Raw genomic sequence first — 26,957 nt, forward strand, 5'->3', positions numbered from 1 at the left:
CCACGCAACAGGAGGCCCACCAAGACCGGTCTGTGTACGCAGGCCAGAGGGTGTACGGCAGCATAGAAATGCGACACGGCGGTGTTAATGATCATTATTCTCATTTATTATAATTATTGTTCAGTTTGAAAAAGGAGCCTGGAGCCAAGCATTACGCTAATTGGCACATATTATTTTTTGTTCTAGTTCTGAAAACAAACTGGGGTTTGGTATTATTTTTCGTTCATTTGTTTGTTTTTTCTTTTTCTTTCGTTCATTCCATCACATTGAAAAAGGAAGAAAAGGATTATTATTATTTCTTTTTTTTTCCTGTTTTGCTTTTGTTTTAACTCACTCGGTAAGTCTGGACTCCTCAGATGAACGGAACATTGCACACACACACACTTGGAGAAGAGAGAGAGGAGAGAGAGAGAGAGAGAGAGCGCTCGTGGTGGGCAGACAGACACACGCACGCGCCAGGTCAAAGAACTCTGATACAGTGCAAGAATTTTCCCAAAATGATTGGATCATCATTACCAAAAAACTCGCCATAACAACACCAAGAAACAAAGAAATGTTTAAGCCACACTGTTTGACTGGGATTTTTCCTGCTTTTTTTTTTTTTTTCTTTTTTTTTTTTTCTTTAAATGTTTGCCACACAGAGAGAAAAAGGGTTTAAGTGGGAATGGGAGAGGGACGGACAGGCTCACAGACGTGAGCAGGAAGGGGGGAGATCGAGATTGGGGTGGGAAGGAAGGATAGAGGATAGGGGGAGGGAGGGAGGGGCAACGGGGAGTCATTTCTTAATGTTCAGGCATTTTCTTGGTCCGCCTTGCTCTCTTCTTCTTTCACCTCTTCCTGCTGGGCACTTTCAGTAGGTTTGGTTTCTTCTACAGCATCTAGTAGGGAAAGAGACGGTCCAGGGTTAGTCAGCCATGATCTACAGCATCCTGCTCATGCACACAGCCATTGCATGACGAACTGCATGGCTTCAGGCTTCTCTCTTCCCGAAGTGACCAGGTCTCATGGTTCCTGGCATTTCCACGGCACGGGAAGAATGTGCCAGGGCTCAGCCCAGCAGATGAGCACACATAAAATGCCTCCAGCCCCACCTGAAACCATGTGCAACTGGAAAGCAACCATCATTCATTACACATACCAATGAAGCCCTTGGCTTTTGTGCTAAAATCAGCTAGATCGGATACCTGTATCACCTTTTTACTGAAGCCACCAGCTGTGCCAACCACCCTGTAATTGTTGCCCCCTACTTTCTGCTACTGGCCCTCCCAGCTGAGTCTTGAAGAGGTCATGAAGAGAAAACTCTGCCTGCTCTTGAAGCTCTCAAGACCCAGAAGGAAAAAATAATAATAACCTGTAATTCAGACTTCTCTTACATCAAATAGAGGTCTAGAGAAATGTCTCTAAGCCTTCAAGAACAGGACCCAGGAGGCTGTCACTGTCTCCAGTTCTCTGGGCTCTCCTTTCAAAGGCAGAGCTGCCCCAGGGGGAAGCAATGGATGTAACTTGAGGCTGGGTCTGCCTGTCAGTCAGACACCTTGTGCCAGCATACTGTTTGCATGTTAAAATGTATGCCAGTAGCAATCCCACAACAAGGAACCAGACAGGGAATCAGTACTGGGACAGCCAGGAGGGACAAAGCAAACTGAGCACCACTCAAGCTGGATGATCTTGCTGCTAGGCTCATCCAGCCTAAGACACATTTGTTTCTGAATTATTGCTGACCAGCTCTCATCCTCCTTGGATCAGGGTACACTGGTGTGTCCCCAACCCTCTTTCATAAGCACCGCTAAGGTCTGTGCACCGTGTGGATTGGTTTTCACAAGTGAAGGCGGTGGTTCAGCCAGTAGAATAACACACAAGTATTTAGTGCAGTGGAGTGGCTGGTCTGCTCTATATCCCTTTTTCTCCCCAGTTCTCACTGATTGCCCCTCAACCTATACATACACTGTGGAGAAGTCAAGCAAGCAGCATTACTCCAGCTTTGGGATAAAAAATGGAGAAAAGAAGCAAGTGCCAAGGGCCTGGGAGGTGCAGGATGGAGCACAAGATTGCTATGTCACATACCTCAGTGCAGGCGCTTGATACACCTCCATAGCATCACCGGGCCTCTCGTGGTCATTCATGGTGGGCTCAGGAGTCCCTCTGAACCAGCCAGTTCCTGGCTTCTGCGATGGGCTATCAGATTATGTTGTACCAGCAAACAAAATGGGCCAGGGACTGCTCTCTGGCCCTGAGGCCAGCTGGCACCACACGGCTCCTGCCCATATGGCTCCCCAGAACAAGGGTGGATGTGTCTGGGAGCTGTCTGGGGCAAAGCTAATTGGCATGTTCAAAACCCACACCACGGCCCATGCTGTCAGCTTAACAATATTCATGTTCATATGCCAATGTTTAGTTTGTGAGGATTAGCATCCTCACACCCATGTTTAGCATTAGTAGGATTGCGAACCTTTCCTGACTGAGACCATTTATTCATTCTTGCCTGGTCCATTCGGTGCCATCAGATGGCAGGCTTGTATTTGCTTCCAGCACTGCCAGTAGGTGCTGCAATTCTCACTTCCCTGTCTCCCTCCACTCCTCAGCCGCTCATTTACATGCCTTCCTATGCACCATTTCCATATGGCTCACCTTTCAGGTGTGTGTAACTTCCCACCCCTGAATCAACTATGTTAGCTGCTCTACTTCTGGACCTTCAAATAATTTTTCTTAGTGAACTCCAGCTGCTGATTTTACAGAGAGCCTGTGGGAACATCTCCATCACCCAATACCAAGGCCTGAGCCCCTGCACCTGCAATTCCCTGTCAGCAAAAGCTGTGCACTTGCTTTCCCTTGACATTGAGCAACAAAACAGAATTACATTCAAAGACTCCTTCTATATATAGTACAGCTACAGCCACGAACCAAAACCAAAATAAGTTATTGATTAAAATAGGTTCCAATTATAGTTGGAAGGCAATGCAAGCTAACTTGCACCAGTTTGGTTAATTTTCCTGAATTTTCCTGAATGATTTCCTGAATTTTCCTGAATGATTTCCTTAATTTTCCTGAATGATTCAGTCTCTGCAGAGGGAGGGGATTCCTTTTAATCCTGCTCTTCTCCCAGGCATTAGTAGCAGGACACATGGTGAATTATGGAGCTGAGAGCATGCATGACCATCCACACCTAAATGTAGGCCAAATGACTATTGTTAGCCAGCAGCTTCGCTAGGAGGCTCTGAGAGATCCTTAGTAAGACAAAATGTCTGCTTTCCCATACAGTAATGCAAGACGAATGAAAGATCATCAAAGGATGAGCAACACAGCTTAAGGAACACAAACCCCAGCCACTGCATTTCACTATATTTAAAACTTTCTTCATCTTCTCAGTGAAAAAATCTGATTTCCAGGGAATGCCCCCAGCACCCAGAGGCTCCTGGCTGGCAGAGGAGCCTCGCTGCTCCCACTGCCCTTCTCTGGGGAGCAGCTGGTGGTAGGCAGAGACTGCACTGACTTCTGCCAGGGCTGAAATAGCCTGGACTGACTCTGAGGTCAAGGAGCACCAGAAAAGCTACAAAGTCAATTTGACACATATTTAAGTCTTAGAAGGGATCAGACAACACAAACACTGGACACATGGCAAAGTCAAGCCAATTTCCACCTTTGTGGATGGCCCAAAATATAAACAAGAAGTCTATCTTTCTGATGAGAACTATCAAGCAAAATTCAGCTAGCCATTCTTCCATTCTTCCTCTTTTCTTTTTTTTTTTTCTTTCTTTTTTTTTTTTTTTTCTTGCATGGTTTTGAAGCAGTGAAGGGAAATAGCATACACACAGGTGCACCCTGCTGCCACTAAGCTTTGTCTTACCTCCTAGCAGCTTTAGCATCGTTTCATTGATCTTTAGAACAAGGGGAAAGAAGCAACCTGGTGTTATTATTCTGTAATGAACTTCAGACAGAGGTAACATCACAAAGGATAAACAACCCAGCATAAAAAATGAAGTTCAAGCTGTGGCACTGCTAAATCATAGCAGTGAAAGAAGAGGATTCTCTCTGTGCGATGGGAGCATGGTGGCGCAACCCTACTGACATCGGGGCCAGCTAATAGCAGCTTCTGATTCACAAGAAGAGGTGAGACAGTTTGTCTGACTCACCCTTCGCCACTTTGTTTGATGCAGGCTATTTCTGCAGTATGGTCTCCAGGGTTTTCTCCAGCCTAGTTTTCAGCATCCCAGAAAAGGGCTCTTAGGTGTCTCTGGGGAGATTATTAGGTAGCTATCCTGGGGGATTTCGTAGATCAGAGAGGATCTTTCTTACATTGTTTTTTTTACCTGATGCTAGGCTTGATTTCCCACTTCCTTGAACTCAGGGCTGTCGCAGCTGTTGGTTTGTAGCAGACAGGTACAGTTCACAGACAAAACTACAGCCTTGGCATTGCACATTCACCTTGTACTTTGTTGGACTAGGTGTAAAAGGTGACAAGAAAGCAGGTGAAAATTCGGGGTGTTTATGCAAAGTGTTCTGTGTCCTGCTTGAGGCACAACTACATGTCATGCCAGGTAGCCAAATTTTCACCTGTCTAAAGCTGTCCCCTTCTGAATGCACTGGTTTTGTGAGGTCTCCTCTTGCAAGATGTGAGCCCCCTGTGTCGACTTGCAAGGGAGAGGACAAGCCAGAAGCTGTGAGTTATCTCTTAAGATGGACCTGGACTGGGGCAGCACAGAGGGATCATGAAATGGGAAAGCTGAAGTGGAAGATAACAGGCATCTTACCTAAGTTCAGGCATCTACACACAGACATCTCCAGCTGGTCTTCTCACCCTGTGTTTCCTTTCCAAGCAGTGCAAATAAACACAACATTTTAAAGACTATTAACCTAACTTATTTAGATGCCTACTATAGGACAAGTGGAGTTGCAGCCAGGGAACACCCATGTCTTTATCAAGCAAAGGTGTCTAGCATGGGTGCAGACATCCACATTTGTTCTAGAGCATCCCAGCCACAGAGGCAAAGCAAAAAGAAGGGCCCAGGCTCAAAAAATGAGAAAACAACATGTGCATGCATTGAAGAAACAGTACAGGAGGGAAGGCTGAGATGTAATATTAAGCAGCTTCAACCTTTGTTTCAATCTTTCTAAATCTACGGTGATTTCCTCAGTCCAAATCATCCTATAGCATAAGACAATTTGGCATTGGTGATGAGCATCCATGAGCTGCTACCAAACCTGCTTCATTCGAGCACGCTGGGTGGGGCAGCCTCGAGCTGAGAAACATTTGGGGCAGCCTCGAGCCTAGAAACATTTGGGGCAGCCTCCAACAAACCTTAGGCTGTGACTGTGCAAGTGCTTAAGGGATAGAGCTCTTTGGTGGGAGAGGCTGAGGTGTGCTTGCTTCCCAGCTTAAGGGTCTGTGTCAAGAAGTGCCTCAAACCTACAGCTCCAACAGGTACCTTACAGGGAATTGTAAGTGCCTTGCCCACGGAAGAGAAATGATACAGAAATGAATTACAGATCCATGCTGAAATAGGGTCTTAGAGCGCTCCTGCCCCTCAGCACTCCATTTATTTCCTGGAAAGGGCGAGAACGATGTCTGTGAGCTCTGCTGGTGAGCAAACGCCTCGAACATATGCAGCTCTGGTTGCAGTAAAGCTGAGGCAGGCACGCAGGCAGCAGTATTGCTGGATGGTGGCACTTCCAGCTGCCTTTGCCTGTGCTGCGCTCTAATGGCTGAGCGTGCAGGCTCCTCTCCAAGTCTCTCCACTGCCCTACATTAGAGAAATTAGGTTGAGTGGATTTCCGGGTAAAACACTGTCTCTTGGGACCTGCCCAGCTCCCGTCTGACTTGCCAAGATTAATTAAATCAGAGCAGACATCAGCTTATGACCATAGTAGCAATAACCTCTCTGCTGATCATTTCTTTTGTGGCTGGTGGCTTGGGTTTTGTTTTCCTTTTCCTCTCTTTTCCACTGCAGATCTTTAAATTACCACAGCTGATGCCAAGATAAAAGAAATTGCACAAACACTCTGGGACTCTACTACAGATGCAGGGATTTTGCTTTTGCTGCTTTCCCACTGTTTGCATAATTATTGCTGATATTGATTGTGCTGCTAGAACATGCCTTTGTGCTAAAGCATTGCCCATGCCTCCTCAACCGCTGCTCTTTCTCTGGCTCCAGCCACAAGGTGGGTCCCTTTGCCATGCTCCCTCCTTCCCCCATCCACCCTCTGCCAGCTGCAGCTTGTCCAGAGATGGGACTGCAAACCTGTGCTTTGTCTGGTCCCCTCCTATTTACTTCCAAATATTAATCTGGGTCTTGCTGCCCTGTTATAAGCAGCCTTCATTTGCTCCAGGGACGGCTCTCTTTAGAGACATTTTTTGGAGGGTGAGGAATGCTGCAAGGCCCCGTTTGAAATCCATGACCTAAGCATCTCCTAGTTTTAACGACATTTGGGTCCAGATTTCGATCCAGGCTTCACAGCTTGATTCATCTGTCCCGATCCATCTGTCCTCCTAGCCAGCCAGGAGCCAGTTCCAGGCAGACAATGGTAGGTCTGAGACTGCTGAAACAAGATGCAGTTCGGGTTCAGAGCTGTCGCTTATGCAGTTCCCTTCCCGATCCAAGTTAGCCCATTGCAGTCAGCCCTGCTATGTGCCATACACAGTGCTAAAATCCTACGCCCTTCCCGCTCGCTGCTTCTGAAAACTGACAGATTTTCGCTGGCCCAGCAAAATGCTGAGAAGCGAAGCAGTCGGGGATTTCGGATGAGTGTCTGTGCCTGGCTCAGGGGGCCAACTTGCATGATTTCTCCCAACCTCTTCGCTTGCTACAGATGGACCCAGGGTGCTACATGGTTCCTGTGAACCCTGGGGGTCTTGAAGGGCATGTGGCACCTGGAAGACCTGCATCCCCTCAGCAAACCCTGCAAGAAAGTGGTGGGGTGGGATGTCCCCACAGCAAGTAGCAGGCAGGAGGTCCCAGAGAGCTGCCCTGTAACTGCTGGAAAGAAGAAGGCAAAGAAGCAGGGAAATGAGGGCAATATGTGTTGTCCTCATAGATACCACAGACAAAGTGGATATGGGACATACTGGAGGCGAGGGATAAGATGTGGTCCATTACAGTTGAAACACAAAGGTGAATATGGCCACAATACATGGCATTTTGGGCCTCCCACTCCTGGACCACCTCATCTCTGTTTCAGCCCATGCCTGCCAACCTCCTCTGCACCAGCAGAGAGAAGAAAACCTACTCTTGCAGTCCCATGGCTGACGACTTTGGTCCATGCTTGGACAACCGCCTCTTTCCCTGATCCTGCCCAATCCTCAGAGGACAGCCAGCCCCAGATCTGTCTCCCCAGCTGCCTCTGCACCCTGTCAGGCTGCCGAGCCAGTGGCTGAGGGATTTCCCCTCCTTCCTTCCCCTCCCTTCCGGTGCCTTTGGTCCCCAGCACCGCGGAAATCCCACCGTGCGTCGGCATCCTGCAAGGGTGGGAAGGGGGGAGCGGAGCTGGGGGTGCGCGGCAGCGGGGAGGGGGTACCGAGGGAGTCAGGCTCCCGGCTCCATTGCGAAGCATCTTTCACAGTGTCTAGACACCAGCTGCCGAGTTGCCATGGAAACTCCCAACTTGGGCTGCCGGGCGGGAGCGGAGAGGTCTCCAGAGACATGGGAGTGGTGGAGGACGCGGGTGGAGAGAGGAGAGGGGGGATGTTCCTCGCGAATGTGAGGTGTTAACCCTGTTACAGCTACATTGGCAAACATTTTTGCTTCCTGAGGAGTGGGAAAGGAGCGGCTCTCCTCTCTCCCGGTGCCGTTTCCTTCCCGCATGCATGGATGCAGCCAAGCCTGAAGGCTGAGACAAATGGCATGCCTGCTGCTGGCAGGTGTTTTATTCCTGCCTAGCGCCAGCACTTTTGGCCCAGGCTTCCCATGCACAGTACCTATATCGATCTAACAAGGATTGCAATCCAGCTAGGACTGGAAGAAGCCTACAGGAGTGGTTAGGTTTTTCAGGCCATGGGCTGTCCTGTAACAACACCTCATTCTCGTCTGCCATCACAGTGACAAGCAAACGCAGCCCAAGGGTGCTTGCACTGCTTGACTTTCCAGCGGGGTGATGTACTAGTCTTTTTAGATATAATATCCAGATCATACAGGATATATACATATACATACAGATCATGTGGGCTATAATAACCAAATCATACATTTATGACAAACGCGGACCTTTGTGAAGGTCAAGAGCTGTCTCCATTGTGACCTTCCCAAATTGCTACAGGCAGACAACAATGTAAGCACTGGTCTTCATCATCGTAACGATGGCATAACTCAAAATTGTGGAAGTATTTAATTTTTGTGGCATCCCAGCCAGGAAAGCAAAAGCTTTTATCTGTATTTTAGAGGGAGCACAGTACAAAGAGCTGGGCTGTGGTCACCCAAGAGCCTGTGGTGTACCCATGAGGCTGTCTCCTCAGCTCTTCCTTCCAGCCTCAGCCAGCTCCTCCGCACACAGCAGCACCTTCATAGGTGCTGCACCTCGGCCCTGCTACTCAGCAAAAGGGCCTGTGATTTCTGAAATTCCACAAAGTCCTAATTTCAGGCCAAAATGGTGCAGCAATCTCAGTAATATCCCCACAAGCCGTCACAAGATGGGAGGGAGAAGAACGGCATTCATTACTTTACCTCCCTGAAACAGGAAGACCTGAGGAGAAATAACCCACCAGTTGTTTGCTCTTCACCTTCCCTACCCCTGTAGACTTCACATAGGTCCTGCAGACCATAAAGGCTACCTTTTTAAATTCCTTAAATACCTTGCGATTCGAACAGCTTGATTACAGATATTTTTACTGGCTTCCAGCTGTGGAATGTAACACTTGGCAGCTGTTCTTGGCTTACGCATTGGAAAACAAGAAGTCCCCATCTCATACAACAGTGTTCTGTTGTGTCACCCAACTTCTCCTTCTTGCTGGGTTAAACGCTGGAGGATGGTTTGGAAACAGAATGCATGTGAAAAGAGAGTACCAGGGTCTTGACAAGATGCACCCATTTATTCTTTAGCCTCTTTACTGTGATTGCCCTATGAGATCATAGGGAAGAAATCAGAGGAAAGATAAGAAGCAATGGAAACACCCAGAGCTGATTGTGGCCACGTGCAACAAAAGTGGCCTTACTGAAGTGGCTGATGGTGATTGCCATACAGCCAGGACAATCACAGAAAACTAGTCAATTCTGGGAGTGAAGCTTACAGCAATCTGGGGATGGAGGTGCACGTTTGGATAGTTCTGGCAGATGCACAGAGAGTAGCACAGCAAGTGACAGCTCTGCTGATCAGCCTGGCAATTGTGGTAGGATCAGTAGGGGAAGAAAAATGAGCCCAAAACAATGGCAGCCTGCTGGCATTCATGCACTGCTGATCCTGAAATAAAGAGGGCTCAGGACAGGAAGGAAACGTGCAGTGCTGGAGCTTTGGGGTTCTCAGTCTACAGCTCCCACCTCGTCACATAGGGACAGGCTGTGAGGTTGCTCTCTTCCCCTGCCTCAGCAAAGTTGCTCAGGGAAAAGAGGCCAGAGGAGGAAATCTTCCATAATTGCAGCAAAAAGGTCTAGAAATTCCTTCGGTGCATCCAGAATTAATGTGCTGCTCCTCCCCTTGTTCTCCTCCCCCTTCAGCTGTCAGTGACAGGGAAACAAATTGCTGCAGCCCTTACTACAAACCACACGCCCGCCTCCCTTCCCCCAGACCAAAAGACATGTGCCATTCATAAGCAGCCTGACTGCTGGTCTCCATTATTAAACCCTAGAAGGCTGATAAATTGGGGATTCATGGAGCCTGCAAGCCTCCAACAACCCAGATTGCCATGGAAACCAAAGGCAGCCTCCATCTCTAGCAGAAGTGATATTGATCTAGCTGAAGGCAGGGAATTACAATCAAGGAGAGGATATAAAATGTCTCTTTTTCTCCCCTTTGCCATCCTCCCATTTTGTGCTGAAGCGAAAGAGAAATTTCATTTAGAGATCGTTAGTTTGTTGCAGTCCATCTTCATACACCAAGGCTCTGCAAATCTGATGCTAAAATGAATTAAATGCCTGTTGTCAGGCCTTCCACAGCCATCTCGTCAATAACTGTCCCCAGCAGTTGCAACATCAACACCACCAGCTCTTTGCATCAGGATATTATTAATATTTCCCATATGCACAGCTGGTGTGCACACATGCGGGATCCCAATGTGCTTGTGCAGAACGGGCACCGAAACACAGCTGCAGCTCTCTGGGAGGCATTTCAGGCTTAATGCTGTTCCCACCGAAGCTACTGGGAGCCTTTGCTGTTTGTTTCAACACGAGGATGTCACCACGCAGGTTCTGACAGCCTGGATATAGGAGGAGGGATTTTGAACCATGAACACGTGTGGGGAAATCCACAATCAGAGAAAACGCGGAGTGGCAGTGCTGGCGCAGAGCAACCCTCCTCTCAACCCCAAATCCATTATCTGAGACTGCTTAATCACGGCCCTCCAGGGGTGGAAAGAGCAGGATTCACAGCACTCATCCTGAAAATCTGGGTGGACAACTGGGCACCTTCCTAGCTCACGCCACAAAAGCCTGATCCTGCCTGGTTTGTGACCTCACAGATTAGATCTGGGGGGTGTGGTCGATGCCAGGCTGAATATAAGCCCACAGCGTGCCCTGGCAGCCAAAAGGGCCAACCCTACCCTGGGGTGCATCGGGCACAGCACTGCGAGCGGGTTGAGGTAAGGGATTGTCTATCTCTGTTTTGCACTGCTGCGGCCTCGCCTCGAGTACTGTGTGCAGTTCTAGGCTGCACAGTATGAGAAGGACATAAAACTATTAGAGAGTGTCCGAAGGAGGGCAACTAAGATGGTGAAGGGTCTAGAGGGCAAGAAATATGAGGAACAGCTCAAGGAACAGATCCCTTGGTTTGCTCATCCCAGAGCAGAGCAGGCTGAGGGGAGGCCTCGTGGTGGCCTGCAGCTCCCTCACGAGGGGAGCGGAGGGGCAGACGCTGAGCTCTGCTCCCTGGGGACAGCGACAGGACCCGAGGGGACGGCATGGAGCTGGGACAGGGGAGGAACAATCCTGGGAAATCTGTTTCTGTGAAGGGGCAGCAGCTAGCATCAGTAGTTCTGGGTTTAGTTCAAATAAGGGAGTGTTTTTTACCCTCTACCAGGTTGCCTTCTGCAGGGGAGACTTTTCATCCTCCAAATGTTGTGAGCTCTGCACCAAGTGCATCGGGGCGGCTGCCCCACAGTAGTCATCTTGGTTTAATTGGCTTTTCACTAAAACAGTTCAATCAGAAGGGTAATGAACTGATTAATGAGGGCACCCAGCAGGTCGGGGACACCTCATCGGGGCACAGTGTGTCAGCCCCATGTCTCGTGCACAGCCAGGCTACACCACCCAAAACGCTGGAGCAGGAGGCTCATCTGGGTTGTGAGTGGCACAGCTGAAGCTTCCTCAAAGTGAAGTAGCCTGTACTCTCAGCTTGGTTGAGAGTCATCATTTCGATGACAACCATCACAGAAAACAGCCTTATCTAGGGCAAGAACTTGGACATGCCTGAGCTGCTCTGAAATTGCACTGAAGTGGAGGCAGTGGCACCCCACCGTTTTGTGCTCATGTCGTCTCCCCTGATCCTCTGGCTGATCCTATTCACTGCAAAAGTCCTTGGCTTAAGTCCTGCGTGGTGGTCACAAAGAGAGGTTGTGGGATTTCTACTTGAATGAACGCGTTTCTCTCGCTCTTCCTCTCCTGATGAAGCTGTTCCACTTCCATAAATCATTAAATATTCATTGGGCCAGAGGAGAAGATTGGCTCCGTAGCCTGGCTGTGAGGGCATTCATCTTGAATGGGGGAGACCAAGCTCTGCATCCCAGCCTCAGTAAATAATAAATAATTTATACAAAATGGAACATCTCCAGCAGGAAGCATCAGGGGAAACATTGCCCACATAGCCAGCAGCCCAATGGCTTGCTTGTTAAGCTCCCTGGATTTCAGCTTCCCTCTGTAGGTCACAGGCCCATCTTGCCTTCTGTCCCCTTCAGGGAGTACCTGACCCTCACATATGAGCTACTATAAAATCAGGCAAGAGTTTCTCATACTACTTTTATCTAGAAATACCACCAGTGGGATGTACTGGTATGTTATGTTCATTATTGACAAATTAAGGGGTTCTTTAATGAAGACATGCTTCACAGAAAAAAAAAAAAAATTAGACTGGGAGGACTCAGAAGCTCTGCATGGAGGTAGTCTGAGCTGCAATGAGGCTCAAGCCCTCTATTTGGTAGAAACACGTGTGAGTGTTTTGCTAGAGATGAGGACAAGAAGTATACTACATCATTTAGGAATGGCTGGAATTTTCTCTTTGTTCCCTGAGGTAGAAATCAGTGACTCCATCCATCTTTCTCACAGTCATTTGGCTTCAGCCATGAAGAAGGTTTCTAGCCTGAGGCAGAAAGAAACGTTTTCTTTCTCATTTTGTGTGTCTTTATTGAGTGCAATGAACAGTACTGGGTTAGCATCTCTTGAGACCAAAGCCTGCTGTTCATCCACAGAACTGGTGCTATTCAGTGGCAGTGCCATGCATTTCTCCCCAGTGACTTGCTGCCGGACATCAGGTGTGTTCAGGAGAGGTTGTGTCATGGACAGGAGGTAAAGTTTAGTCCCTGTGCCTGGCACTGTGTCTGTTCACACTGATAAGTCTCCAGATTAAGGCTTGAAAGTGCAGGGATGGGTTTGTGCAAAGAGTACCTTCACCCCCACATAAAATATTAAAGGCATGTGTCAAAACTGCTTACGCTGTTGAAGGATCTTTTAGTCACTGGTCCCACTGACTTGCAAACCTGCAGCACCCTGAATGTCCATGGTACATAGTAGGAGCTGTACACGGGGACAGGATGACCAGGTATGGTACGGAGGCGATCTTGTGCCAGTGCATACTCACTGTTTGGCAATAAAATTACTTCCTTTCACTGCGCTTTGACCATCTGCATCCCTTAACATAACAGACTGTAGACAAAGGACCAGACAGGATTTCTGTTGTGCACATTACAGCAGCCTCTGATCAGACCCCGTCAATGCAGAGAGGGTCCCACCACCTCTTCCAACCACAAGGGAAAGCAGAAGGGCAATGTTAAAATATTGCACTGAGCTCTACACAGGGAAAGAAACATACAGATCATTTGCAAGCAGATCTGAAATGAAGACCACAGACTCCTTCAACTTGCTTATCTTCCTGAAGCGCAGCTTGGCAGAGTCCAGCCCAGGACTGGGTCTTAGCCCTTGTTTCGTATTGATGACTGAAGGTTACTCTGAATCCCTTACAACACCCGTGCTGAAATCACATGTGAAATCCCCGCCTTACGTAAACTGATGAGGCAAGGATTTCAGCCATGTAGATATAGCTATAGCTGGGGAGTGTTGCCTCCAGACAGGCTGTAAAAGATGGAAGTAAGGATGGAGAAAGAGGGGAAGCTCAGAGAGAAACTTGGGGATAGGCAAAATAAGCTGTCAAGACTTTTATTTCTAGGTCCAGACCCAGTGTGGGGAAGGAGTCTTACACTTATCAGAAAACTAGGCGGTTGTGGACTTAGTCCACACAAGCTTGCATTCAACTTTCCTCCTTCTTCTTAGAGACGTTTGGAAATCCTCCTTCTTCTCAGAGACATTTGGAAATGTGTCATTTCCAAATCAACAGGTGCCCAAATTGCTTAAGAACAGCAAAGATATTTTTAAAAATAACTTTGCACGGCTCTAACTTTAATTATTTTTATTTTATCCCATTTTTCATCTCTTCAAGTAGTTATCCAGAAAGGTCTTTGAAACGTTTTTCACAGCTGCCAAGACAGTTCTGCCAAAGTCAGCAGCACTGGGGAATGCTACTGCAGACTGCTCATAGCTCTCCTGCTCTCCCACCCCTTTCCCTGTCCATGCAATGCATTGACAGTTATGGTTCTGCAGCACTTTAGCATAGGGATTTGGATGCTCTTCTAAATGTTAGAGAAATTTTCATCTTCGTTAAGCCCTGTAGGTTACAGGTAATGTCCAGTCATCATTATTAGCATTCCCAATTACTGTGTCTTGCTGAAGGAAGATGGAGAGGTTGAATAGCGGCTTACACCTTCTGTTTTCTTTCATAATGAAAAGAGAACTCATTTGCAGTTGCCTTAAGGTACAGCTGGAAAGTGAGTGGCCTTTTGAACGCTGGATAATTGGGACCTTATGACCTCTATCTAAGACTTATTTACATGAAGCCTTGAGTCTCACTTTTTCTGTCATTAGGAGATTTTCCTGTCATTTTCCTTTGCATCTCTGGGCCCTGTCCAGGTTTCTGTAGCTCTTTTCCTGACTACTCTGAAGCCCTGCAAAGGGCAAGTGTCCAACTCAGGGCTGCCAAGACCTCAGATGAGATTTTCAGCTCTGTTTCAGTGTCCCATGCTGACAGCGATGTCACTAAAGACACAGAAAGGAAGAAGACACATTTCCACAGACCATATATTCACAATTGGAGATGATAAAATCAAGACCTCTTATATGGTATAGAACATTAGAGCTAAAATGTGTGCAAAGGGGAATCTTCAGCAGGGAATACAAAAACAGGAAGAAAGCCATAGCTCTACTAACTTGAAAAAATAGACCAAACTTATATTCTGTCGCATAATTTCCCCCCATACATTAACTTCATGCATCTCATCTATTTCCTGCCTGAAAGACATTCAATACCAAGAGAGAAAAGCTAGGGAATGAGGAAACCCTCCTTTATGTCAGGCTTGCAGTGTGAATGCAGTCTTGAGAAATACACTGTGCTTAGAGACCTGTTCAAGTTGAGCTAGCTTGAGTTAGACTTTCGGACAGTCTACTGGTGGTCCAGAACTGGACGTGGAGCCTAGCCCAGACACCTGATGCCAGCACCTGTCTTCATGCCAACCATTGACTTGTAGACCTCCTGCCACTGCCTATGTTTCCTTGGTTCTCTTGGCCACTGCCCAATCACACAGACAACTATGCAGAGAAATATAATGTTTTTGTGGTACTTTTACAAAAAGGAGAATTTTCATGTCCACAAAGGACCTGGATATCATTGCGGTCATCCATGACCATTGGGTAGCTGTGTTCAAAAAGCCAAAATGTTAGTGTGCCTAAGAACTGGGACGAGGAGAAAAAGAGAAAAAATAATGCCTTTCTGGAAATACATGTATACAAGTACAGCCTCTTCTGGATTGTATACAACATATACAGTGTTTGTCACCCCATCTCATAAAAGACATTGGTAGATTTAAGAGATTTAAGTTCATCAAAAAGCAACAAAGATGCTAAGAAGCCTGGGAGTGCTTTCACACAAAAAGCAATTGAAAACATTGCTTGTGTTTTTGTCAGGAAAGATAGGAATAGCAAGGGCTATGGTACTATGCCATCTGTGCATATGCACATATAATATGATGCTATATTTGATGAGCAAGTGTAAAGTAGGGCTACCAGGAGTTTTTGTTCTCTCTCTGATGAACATGAGTAAAGAAAGATATTTAGGGCAATGGTGGCCAATTCATTGGTGATCTTTCTAGCCATTGTACAGTTGGTTGGAGTTGGGAAAGCTGTTAATGCTTAGCCAGATATTGTGCATGTTCATGCATATGCCATGTAAAACCCCAGTTATAATTACTATCAAGAGATAATACATCATGCTTTGACTGTTAAACCAAACCCTAGGTGGCAGAGAACACAGATGGATCCTAGCTGTAGAAGGGCAGTTGATCCCAAATCTGCCTACAGCAGCATTTGGTGCTACCCCAGCTAGAGAAGTACGGTGAATGGAAGTTAGGTCTGACCCGCCTTGGCAGTTCTTACGTTCCTCTGCATGGACCCACAGTCCCTTGGGAGCACAACTTCACCTTGCCAGACTCCATGGAGCTGCTGTAGAGATTGGAAGTGATCACTGAACTGCCCCTGATAATCCAGCATTAATGCAGCCATCATACAGCACTCAAGGCATGTCTAACTAATCTGATCGTGCTGACCTGGTGAACTTTCTCAGTCCCATCCCTCAGTGCATGGCAGTCATCTGTACCACAGGGCCAGTACTGCTGTCTGTAAAGTGCTGTTCCTTGGAGCTGTAAATTCCAGCTGGTACTCTACAAGCTTATATCTCTCTGAAAAGCTCAGCCTACTTGATCCTAGCATAAAGAGATGACACTGGTGGTGGTGCAGAGCACTGCTGGCAGCTACAGCAAACAGCTGCCACTTAAGTTTCATTGTCTGTCTGTCTGCTCTGTCCACTGGTCTGCTATTTGAGCGTTTCTCACCTGAAAATCTGGCTAGCATTCCTGTCAGGAAGGCTTCCTCCCATGTGAGGATTTTGGAGTGTTTTCTGGAGACAGTCTGAGTGCAGTTGTAGTGGGTCACTGCAGAAGACATTGTAACACAGAGACTGATTTCGTGCAGAACCTAGGCTGAGTTTAATCATGGGCCTTGGCTGTAGAGACTGGTATGTTAGTGAGAGTGATCACTGTATAACAAAAGCACATACTGTGCCATCAGTATGCACTGCCTTTAACAATACCATCTGTAGAGCTCCTTCCTATGGAGATGTGTAAGAGTATAACACTCTCAGCAAACCTCATTGCATGCACCACCTAGAAAGTTCAGTACTGTACAGGTACAAGACCAATAACTTTGCTCACATACAAAAATGCTACAAAGATGTGAAGAACAGGGAAGCTGGCCAACCTCCCAGTGGACAGGAACTCTGCACAGCATGCTGCGATCATTGAGGAGGGGCTCTTCTGATACTGCAACAGCTGTGGTTATGTAGGATTGCTGTCATCTTTTCTGTAATTTCCATCCTCACAAAATAAACCACTTAACCAGCCTTGACTGTCCACACCTTTCTTATTGAGGTCCCAAAAGAACCGGTACCCCCTTAGTACAAATCAATGATTAATTTGCTCTCCTTTGAAGGCATTTTCCAAAGTCAGCCCACACCTTGTCATCAGTCAATATGTTTAGTGCCACCTAGGATTTCATTAAAAGAGGTCAGATCCTGCTTTACCAATGGCACTGCTCGCACCTTTACTGGGTGAGGAACATCTCATTTGGAAAAAGCAGATCTGAGGCACTTATGGGACCAGAGACCCTATTTCACTCTGCAAGAGAAAAGGAAATCCTGCACCTGCTGCAGGTGGCATGTAGGTTTCCTGTTCTCTGGAAAACCATGACATTCTGCTTTTCTCACTCTGCCCCTCACAAGTTTATCTGAACTGATTTGCAGGCTCTGAAATACATAACACATGTACCCACCTAGGCACAATGCAAAGGTTAAAACTTTCAAAGCAGCTGAGGACTAGGCACATATTTTGTCATCTTTCAGCACATAGCGGGCAACCTAAATTGCATTTATATTCTTGCTTTTTTGCTTGAGTAGTACTACAGACAGGAAAATGCTGGCATGCATGCTTAGAGTTGTTCCCTCTGGGGCAGTCACAGGAAGACTGGTGCATTTGCATTGCTTTCTTCAGCTGCCAGGTGTAGCAGCAGAGATAAGCTCTAGTGAAACAGGCATGGCAGTGAGGGTGTTCTGTCTCCTGCCAGCTACCCATGGGCCAAGACTAAAACTCCGGTTATACAACTGCAATCCTCTTGCGTGGCGTAGGCTGTACCCTCTGGCTTGTACATGACAATAGACAGTCTCCCTTTCCAAATCTTTATATAGCCAGTGCTCTCCAGGTGCAGCAAGTATTGCCCTTCAATCAATATGCTGATTGAACTGAAAACAAAGAATCGATTCAACTCTAAACCATGAAAAAGGATCTGTAGGGACTTGCTCTCTCTAAGGAAGTGAAGAAAAGATAGTGCCTCCCAGTGTTCCCAGCATGCAGGAGACAGGGCCCAGGGGGAACTGTGGGCTCACATGCATGCAAAGCAATTGTCATGTGGCTGATTTTTCATTTCAGCTGTGAAACTGCTCCATTGTAAAGCTATTTCATCAAGCAGGAGAAAGCATTCTTCATTTCCCAACAGAAGAAGACCAATTTGTTTCCTTAGGCACAATTTACTTTCACATTTCTGGGCTTTGTTATATCCTTACCTGACAATCTGAGAGTGCTTTTGATGTGAGAGCTAGCCAGGTTTGGAGCTGAGCCTTGGAAAGTATAAAGAGAATCAAACATTGTGTGGTATTCACCTTCTCTCCTCCCCATAAGGCACACAGTATCCCATCTTCTATAGTCTGCTGTGCTGGGGGCTGATCTCCTTTCAAATATGTATTAATGTGGACTCTTTGCAGTGACTTTGATGAAGACTTTTCAGATTTAAGCCAATGCAACATGGATTAGAATATATCTTACATCATGATCCATAAGTAATGCATAAATTCCCTCCTACCAGTTTTGACCTCTTGAGCAGGTTGGCATCTCAGGCAGCCTCTCTAAGCATAATTCCAACTCCAAAGAGGCAAAAGCTGGATCATAAGAAGAAAGCTTCTTGACAAGGAAGCTCAAATAAGAGAACAACATCCTAGCATGCGAGTTGCCCACCAGAAGTCATGAAGAGAACTAAAAGATGTCCTTCTTCCTTCAGTCCTCCATAAGCTGCTGAACAAAGCCCACTAACTCATTTCATGGCTTACTCAGATTGGAATCCATCTGCTTTTCCCAGCGGTGATACAATGAGGATTGCTTAGAAACTGCCCTACTGTACAACTGGGAATGCCCAGGATATGAGAACAACTAATACTGGATACAAGACAGTTGGTCGAAGCCATTTCCTAAGCCATTACCAACAGACAAGTCGAGGATGTAGAACTGAATAACAAGGAGGGCTGAGGTCTGTCAGGGGAATTAGGGAATGGTATGAAGAATCACCAAGCCTCTCTCCTGCTCCAGAAACATTAAATATTAAGCATTAAAGATCATGCAGTTCTCTTGATCTGTTAGTTAGCCCTTTCCTCTCTTCCTCTCTTTTTTGTCCTGCCCTTAAATGAAGGGAAAAGTCTCTGCATATGAAGTGTCGTTGACTTTTTCTCGTGTTTGCACCAGGGAAGACATCCACAGATAATGTGATACAGCCATTGTAGTAAAATTTGAGGCAGATGATCATCACAGCACAGAAGTAGCATGGTCGGCACGCCTCGCGGTAGTAGCAGCCAAGCATGCTATGGCAACCAGCCAACCGATGACATTGGCGAGGAGCCAATTTGATTTATTTTTGGCAGCTTGACACGGCGTGCTACTGTGCCAGTCTTCGATCACAGAAACGATAAGAAATGACCTTTGAAAGCCAAGGGGACAACTTCTGGGAGAAGGGGGATTGATGAAGCTGAAAGAGGATCTGTCCCCAGGCTGGCGGAGTACTGAAGTGGCAGATGTTTGGTAGCCCTCCCTCTTTCATGAATGACCAAACTATTGCAGCCATGCCAGCAACCACCAGTGCTGTGTTTGCTGGGGAAAGACTGGAAGAAATGTTGTGGCATGTCTTTAAGCCTATGGAAGGAGTGAGTACCAAGAGAGAAACAGAGAGGCTTAAAGAGATAAGAAAAAAGAGAAATTAGGCTATTAAGAAATATTTCCTGTTTGTGGGATCTTTAATTTGGTGATGATGCTCCTCTATGGAAGGTATTCTGAAGAGAAAGCAGCTCCTTAGTATTCTGAACATTGCACTGTAGAGTGTATTTTAGAACACAGCCCAGCATCCTCAAAAAGATGGACAAGAAGACCTATTTAGTCTCTCTCCATTTCCTTCTTGCATGGCTCAGGGGGCACTTACCCAGCTGTTCGAGTTTGTGACTGGAAGGCTGATATCACCCTTGAATTGGAATTTAGAAAAAAAAAAATCTATATTCATTAACATTTTAAAGAGAATATCAGTTTAACTGTGGCCACACACCTTCCATGTTTGCCTTCTGCAAACATTTGTAAGCTTGAGTATTACTGCATGCATATTGGATGAGTCTGAACAGATGCACATACTAGACTTGAACGGTCAAATAATTACTAAAAGCTCATTTTTAAATATATATTTGATTGTAGATTTTATAACTTTTTCCGTTGGCTGGTTATTTGCATAAGTAGCAGTATCATGTGCAAATGTGTATTAAATTGTAATGTTCCCACTTCGAATGATGCTAAGGCCAACAAGACTATGGGGAAGATAGCTGCAAATAACTCAGAATACTGAATAGAAATAAACCATTCTTTGATTACCAATGATTGAAAACAGGTAAAATTAAGCAAATGAAATAGCCTGCTACTATAAATTTCCTATCTCCAACCATTAAGGCAGATTAATCTGAATAAAAATAGGATATTAATGCAAAACAGAATCACTATTCCTGTTTAGGAATAAGGCATTGCAGATCTTAACTAAGAGTTAATTTGCACTCATTATTCTGTGTACACAGAGCCCCAAAACACTGATTCACTCTGTCCTATTTTTACCATTGATGTTTATACCTTTGCCCATGTATAAAAACAAGTACAGCATGCAACATACCAAATTGGATTTCTCTAATCACATAACATTTATTTTGTCACTCAACTCATCGTATAAAGTGAAAACAAAGAACTGGAGACCTGGATCACAAAAAGCCAACATGGCAGATGCAAGTTCAAGGCTTATCTCTAGAAACGTTGAGCTGAAAGGAAGTAAAACAAGCATCTCTTTGTTATTACGTTCATTCAGCTTAGAGTCAAACTCTTCAGGACAGCTCCCCTCACCCACACATTAAATCACAATTGTTTTGCATGAGCTTCTTTCTCAGTGCTTATCAGTTATTCTGGATAAGTTCTTCCTTATCCTTCCACTTTGCAGAGTGGGTACAGAGTTACCTGAAGCCCTGAGTTACTTATGAAGATGGAAGTCTAATTAGAGTGCAGAAATTGTGATTTGTGACCAAAAAAAAAGTAGTGGAACAAAGGAAACATTGGTAAATGTTTGACTGGATGTAGGGGCTCTATAGCATTTACATAAGGCTGTTTATGAACTTTAAGCTAATAGACCATATTTGTTCCTTAATGAGCTAATGAATGCAGAATACCTTCTACAACTGAGTGCCTCGTGAACGTGGAGGCCAGTTATGCTTGGTACTTCCTCTTGACTGAGTTTCATATGGTGCCTACTTCTAATGTAAACTTTCCTTTATTTAAGTTTTCTTTCTTTGATAATGTAAGGAAGGTAAAGAACAAGAGCAAAAGCACCCTCAGGCCTTTGACATGTTTTCTACAAGTCTCAGTATTGTAATTCAATAACAGCTTTTCTTTATGGTTTGTAAACACCATGCCACTGCCAAAAAATTCTCATTTTGCCTCTCAAAACTTTTCACTTCTTCCCGGGGAACTAGTTAAACAGACTCATAGCTTGGTCAGGAGCAAAGAATTGTAAATACCTCCTAGAGCGATTGTTGTATTCAGCTCTCTCTTCTGTCCTCATTCACAGAGTTGTCAGGGCTTTTAAACTTCGCTTTCCCTACCTGATCCTGTTATCATGTGGGCCTAACCCACATGGATGTGGTTGTACCAATCACATGGATTTGTGTTGCACCAACAATCTCACCCATTCACAGGCAGATGGAAAAAAAGACCCTGTTGGCACCTTCTTTTCCATCCTACCAACAAGGATGAATGGCCTCCTGCAGTATGAGAGGGCTTTTCCCTTGTAGGATTTCCAGCTTAAGCCGGTTGCCCCACTGGAGCTGCCTGTGTTGGTGTGACTGGGGAAGCTCACCTCCCTCTTTAGAGTACGAAAAGCCTGGGATCTCTCCAGGCTCCTCCAAGCCCCACAACTGACTGACTCCACAAAAAAAAAAAAAAAAAAGGGATGGATGGAAAATCCACCTAGAGGAGCAAGAGCCTCAAGAGGAGATGCAGTTTTTCTAAAAGCTGCTGGGAAGCAGAGGAGAGGGTGTTAAGCAAGAGCATGCACATCCCCTTCCCCTAGAATGGATTCCTTTGTTAACCCTCATTTGGATCCCTTTGCTGGCTAGACACATCCCCGGGAGACCAAGGGAGGCATATCCATTTCTGGAGAGGCCCCCTCCCTGCCGAGGCATTCACTCACCTGTCTTCTCTTCGGTTTGGCTGCTCTCCACTGTCTCCATTTGGGGTTGCACTGTTGCCTTGGCAGTAGCATCCTCTGCGGCAGGGGTGGTGGTGGCAGTGGTGTCAGCAGCAGGCACGTCGGCTTGTTTAGGCTCCTCTTTGTCTTGGGCTTCGTCAGCCTTCAAGGACGGCGAGTTATCAGTGGAAGCTTTAGTGGCACTTTCCGTTTCGGCGGCGGCGGCAGCAGCGGACTTCTCCTCCGAGGAGGCAGCAGGAGTGGCAGCCTGTGGGGCTGGCTGCTCCGAGCCCGTGTCAGCGGCTCCGTCTCCTTTTTTCTCCTCCGCTGGCGCGCTGCTGTCTTTGCTGCCCTCCTCCAGCTGGGTACTGTCAGCGGCGGCAGCCTCTGTGGCAGCGGGAGCCTCGCTCTCTTTGTTCTCGGCCGCTCCGCCAGCAGGGCCTTCGTCCTTCTTGTCGGCGGCCTCGCTCTCAGACGCCGGGGCATCCCCCTTCTTCTCTCCCTTGAGCTTTTTCCTTGTTATGTGTCCGCGGAAGCTGGCCTGGATTTTGGTGGCTGCCTTATGGGCTTTATCTTCTGGTTTGATGCCATCTTGCTCAATCTTTTGGTCCCCATCCTCGTTTTTTTCAACCTTGGGAAGAGAACAAGGGAGGAAGGCAGGGGAGAAAACAGGTAGATAAGTTAAGACTTCCTCAGGTGTAGCCCAGGCTCTGGTTTAATTTAGGGTGTCCCACCTTCCCCTCCTCATAACAGGTGACAAGATTTGAAGCAACCTTCCCATTTGGCACGGCTTTGAAGCCAGGTGGCTCTAATTTCATCCTAGGGCTGAACAGACACAGGGGTTTTGTAAAGGGAATTTCAAGCACCTCATCATCTCTGTCAGTGACACTGAGAGCACCTTGGCTGCGTGGAAAGGCTTGCACCAGCTGGGTTGTCACTATTGCCATGATTTATTTTCCCATCCATTTTGAAACGTACCAGTCTTTTTCCCCTAGTCATCTTCAAAACACTCTCCAAGGGCAAATTTCACCCTCTTTCCAAATCCACCTGTGCCTTCGAGGCTTTGTTCCCTTTTAACGCTACCTTGTTGCACAGGTGTGTGACTCTAATGACACCAAGTGCTTTGTGCTTTATAGCTTTTCGGCTCAGGATTGCCCGCAGGGAGTAGTACTGCTGCCCACCCTACGGCAGATGCATGCTGCCAGACACACGCGGATCCACACCTCACAAATGCCCTGTCTGCAAGCACTTCAAGCACTTTTTCTCTGCTCCCCACTCATGGTTTCAATGAAGGAGTAATAGGCAGATAGATATCAGCCTTTCCCATTCCAGCAGATGATTATTATTTCTCTGTTGGGTGGAATTCAGCCTTACAACACAGAACAGACATTCCCCGTGTTTTTTAGACTTAAGACATGCATTAAAGTCTTAAATGGGACCAAAACAGAGCCTGTGCTTCATGCTGGTCTGCTGCAGACAGATAATGCTCTGCTTGCAAACTCCCACTGAATGTACAGGACATCGCATGCTTCAGCCCAGTAATTTAGCAGCTCTTGGGCAAGTAGCAGCTCAGCTGCATATTGATAAAAGGACACCATCCTATTAATATTCCCAATGGGAAGCATTCAAAAGAGCCACTCTGAAGCAGAGCCACTGGCCTCTTTGCTGTCTGCACCTGGCTTCCAGCGCTGGCTCAGGTCACAAAAGAAAGAAAACGAGCTGGCTGAGAAAGATAGCGAGCATTTTTGTCTTGTGTGGGAAGAGGAAACCACTCCTTAGGCTGCTGCAATTGGGAGATGCCATATGGGGAAAGGCCTGGGACCAGAAAAGCAGAGAGAGGACACAGTCCATCAGCACACTCAAGAGTGCAGCAGGAATAAGGGAGAAGGAGATGCTGGAAATGCCATGCATGTGAAGAGGGTGGCAGCTGACAGGACACACTGGCAGCAATCACTGGGGAACAGGCTGGAGGTGGTCGTTCCCCCAAGCACTGATGTGAGACAGGGTCAGGCACCCACGTGTGGGAAAAGTGGTGCCAGGGAGCCAAACGCGTGGCCACCAGTATGCCAGAGGTGGTACCCACCATATCCCTCTGGGGACACCAGTTGGGACAGTCCCCTGCCCTGGCACTGGTGCCCAAGCAGGATCATCCCCTAGGGATGAGCTTAAGTGGGTAGGATGACCAAAGTGTGAGCAGCCCCAAATCATCACGAGCTGCTCCACACACCTGAGGATGGGTCTGCACACATCAGGACATTAACCTGGCAGCAAGACCAGCACACTTATGTAGGGGATGAATGAAAAAGCCTATGAATAAATGCACAACGGATAGTAATACACATGATTTGGCATAAGAGGTTGTGTTCCTGCTGGCACCTAGGAGCAAAATGGTGGCTGCACCTACCAGAAGGGCAGAGCTGAGCAGTTACAGCTGCGCTTCCCCCAGTACACTAAGTGGTGTGGTCTGGAAATTGAGCCTTTGTGTTCATGGCAGCTCATCAGGCAGCAGGGGATGGTTATGTGTAAGGATGACGCAGATATTTGCATGTTGTAACCATCTACCTGTGTCTTTTTCTTGTACAGCTAATGTTGCACTGTGTTATTCAGCATCTGGGGGAAGCTCTTCAACCTTGTTTCAGCACAAGGGGATGGAAGCAAATCCAAAGTAGCTTTAAACTAGCATGTCTGGGGAACAGCTGTGATCCAGACATGTTATGCAAAGTCCTGCACAGGTTCATCTACCCTGCTCCTTAGGCAAGTTTTGCAGTTTGCACTAAGTCCTGAATCACTGTGGCAACATTACGGACTAGTGTGTTTATGGAGAGCTTGAATATGTCTGCATTACACTGAAGCCACAGCAGTATGGGCATGGACTAGGTATTCCATTCTAGCACCAGATAACACTTGGATGCCCTAGCTTTGACTCTCTCTCATTAAGGTCTGTGGCCAATTTCAAACAGCAGCAGGACTGGGAGACTGGAAAGATACCTACAAGACACTAAAAGTCCTGTACTATATATCCTATTCCTGCAAAACAACTAGTGAACATGACAAAATTGTTAATCCTGGAACAAAAGATGAAAACTATTGACTGAAGGGAGACCCCTTTTGCCACTGGCCTTGCTGCTCTCACATCTCAGGTACCTTCTGAACCAACCAGGACGGCTTTGATGAAATGTGACCTGCTGCATGCCTTGGTGACTTCTTCCTCCAGGGTTCCCCTGTTACCTGGGCTATGTAGCCCTGCAAGGGCTTCTCTCCTTCCTGCTGCTAGCAGGAGCAGGGGCCAGGGGAGCCACGGGGTGGGCTCTCCTCCTCTCCTGACAGATGACATCCTGGAGAGCTGTGACTCTGCTGCCCTGCAGGGCTCACCTTTACCTGGCAGGGAAAAGCAGAGCGCTTTTTCTCTCCAAGGATGTCAGACTGAAAGCTCCCACCCACACCTACTGCATTACAGAGCTAAAAGGCTCTCTTGCTCTTCTGATGACATCATTGTCCTCTTATCCCACTTGGGATGACATCAGGTTTGAGCTCTTGCCAGATCGCAAGGTTCACGGTTGAAAAATATATTTCCAACGGGGCACTTTCAGCATCAATTCAGATATAAAGGATAAGGAATACGAGGCTGGGGCAGAGGTGGGGTTTAAGGTCATGAATGACAGAAATGTACTAATAGCGTGTCTGTGCCAGCTCGGATGGTTCTTAGTGGCCCTCAGGAATCCCATTTCTATTCAGGTTTTCCCCACTGAAGCATCCTGAGCATTTGAAATGACTTATTTTCAGGCTACTGGCCCGCAGCTACTTCTGGGGTAGGACACGACATCTATCTGGTATGTATGTCATGTTGTGTGACAATGGGCTGGGTGAGAAGCAGATTGTTCAGGGGGAATCTTCTGTTCACACAGAAAGAGACAAGGGCTCTTCATCTGTGGATTATGCACACAGCAGATAAACCTTAATTAAGGAAGCTGCTCAAAAATAACCTGTATACAATGAAGCTCCTGGAAAGCAATTTATCTTCCTTGGAAAGCTAAAAGGGTGAGTCAGCTTTGCCGGGATGTATTCAAAAGCATCACAGTGGAAAACAAGAAATCTCTGTCTTATCTATCTGCCATGCGTGTATGACAACTTGGTCATAGCACTGTGGCTTCTGGTATAAAAGTGGCTATTATTATTCATGTTTGTACAGAATATAGAGCCCCCAGCCAAAAAAAAATAATCAGATCTGGTAAGGATAAGTTTCATATATTGTTATTTAATCACAAACCCCTTTCATCTACACATTTATGTATAAAGGAAACTCGTACTTAATATTAAAATATTTGTGATTTTTTAAGTGTGCATTCAATGTATTCTCATTTCAGATGGAGAAAATGTCCTCTGTTTCATCTAGTGTGAAACAAATCATAGATCCTTCAATGGTAGGGCTTGAATACACTGCGGCTGGTTGATACATAGCTATATGAATGTAATAAGGGATATACATAGCCAAACACATCCTTTTTCATTTGGACATCCCCACATACCCACTGAAGCCAATGTGGAAAGCTTCGCCCTCATGAAATGCACCGCTAAGCTTTTATGCTGCTATCTATACAGCCCACATCCTCCTTCCGATCTGAGAGGGATGATCCTCTCACCATCTCCATCTGCTTGTCTGCCACACCTCCAGGTTTCTAGGACATCCCTTCCCAGGCAGACTGTTCCTGCGAGTGAGACTTTCCTTGCTCTCACATAGCTCAGATTAGGAGATGAGAAATGAATGTTGAGGACACAGATAGGGAAGGGGTTGTTAGTTCTTAGGTAACAGGAATGTGGAAATTGCTTTGATCCATGGCCCCAAGATTTCTAATCTGGCCACCTTTCTACCTTCCATCTCCAAAAGCAAAGCTTACAGAAGCATCAAAACATGACAAAGAATGAAGAAGGCAT

The 26,957-nt window shown here is 46.5% G+C and overlaps 1 protein-coding gene across 1 annotated transcript in view; it reads right to left on the reverse strand.

The window, feature by feature from the left end:
- Positions 1-289: 289 nt before the first annotated feature.
- GAP43 (growth associated protein 43) overlaps positions 290-26,957 on the reverse strand; it is a 53,335-nt gene continuing 26,667 nt past the window's right edge. The window contains exons 2-3 of the mRNA XM_032181411.1: positions 22,029-22,656; positions 290-878 (exon numbers count right to left, since the gene is read on the reverse strand). Of these exons, the coding sequence (XP_032037302.1) occupies positions 790-878; positions 22,029-22,656 (717 nt within the window). The 3' untranslated portion in view covers positions 290-789. The remainder of the gene's footprint in view (positions 879-22,028; positions 22,657-26,957) is intronic.

Source organism: Aythya fuligula, chromosome 1, assembly GCF_009819795.1.
Source record: "Aythya fuligula isolate bAytFul2 chromosome 1, bAytFul2.pri, whole genome shotgun sequence".
NCBI classification, from domain to species: Eukaryota; Metazoa; Chordata; class Aves; order Anseriformes; family Anatidae; genus Aythya; species Aythya fuligula.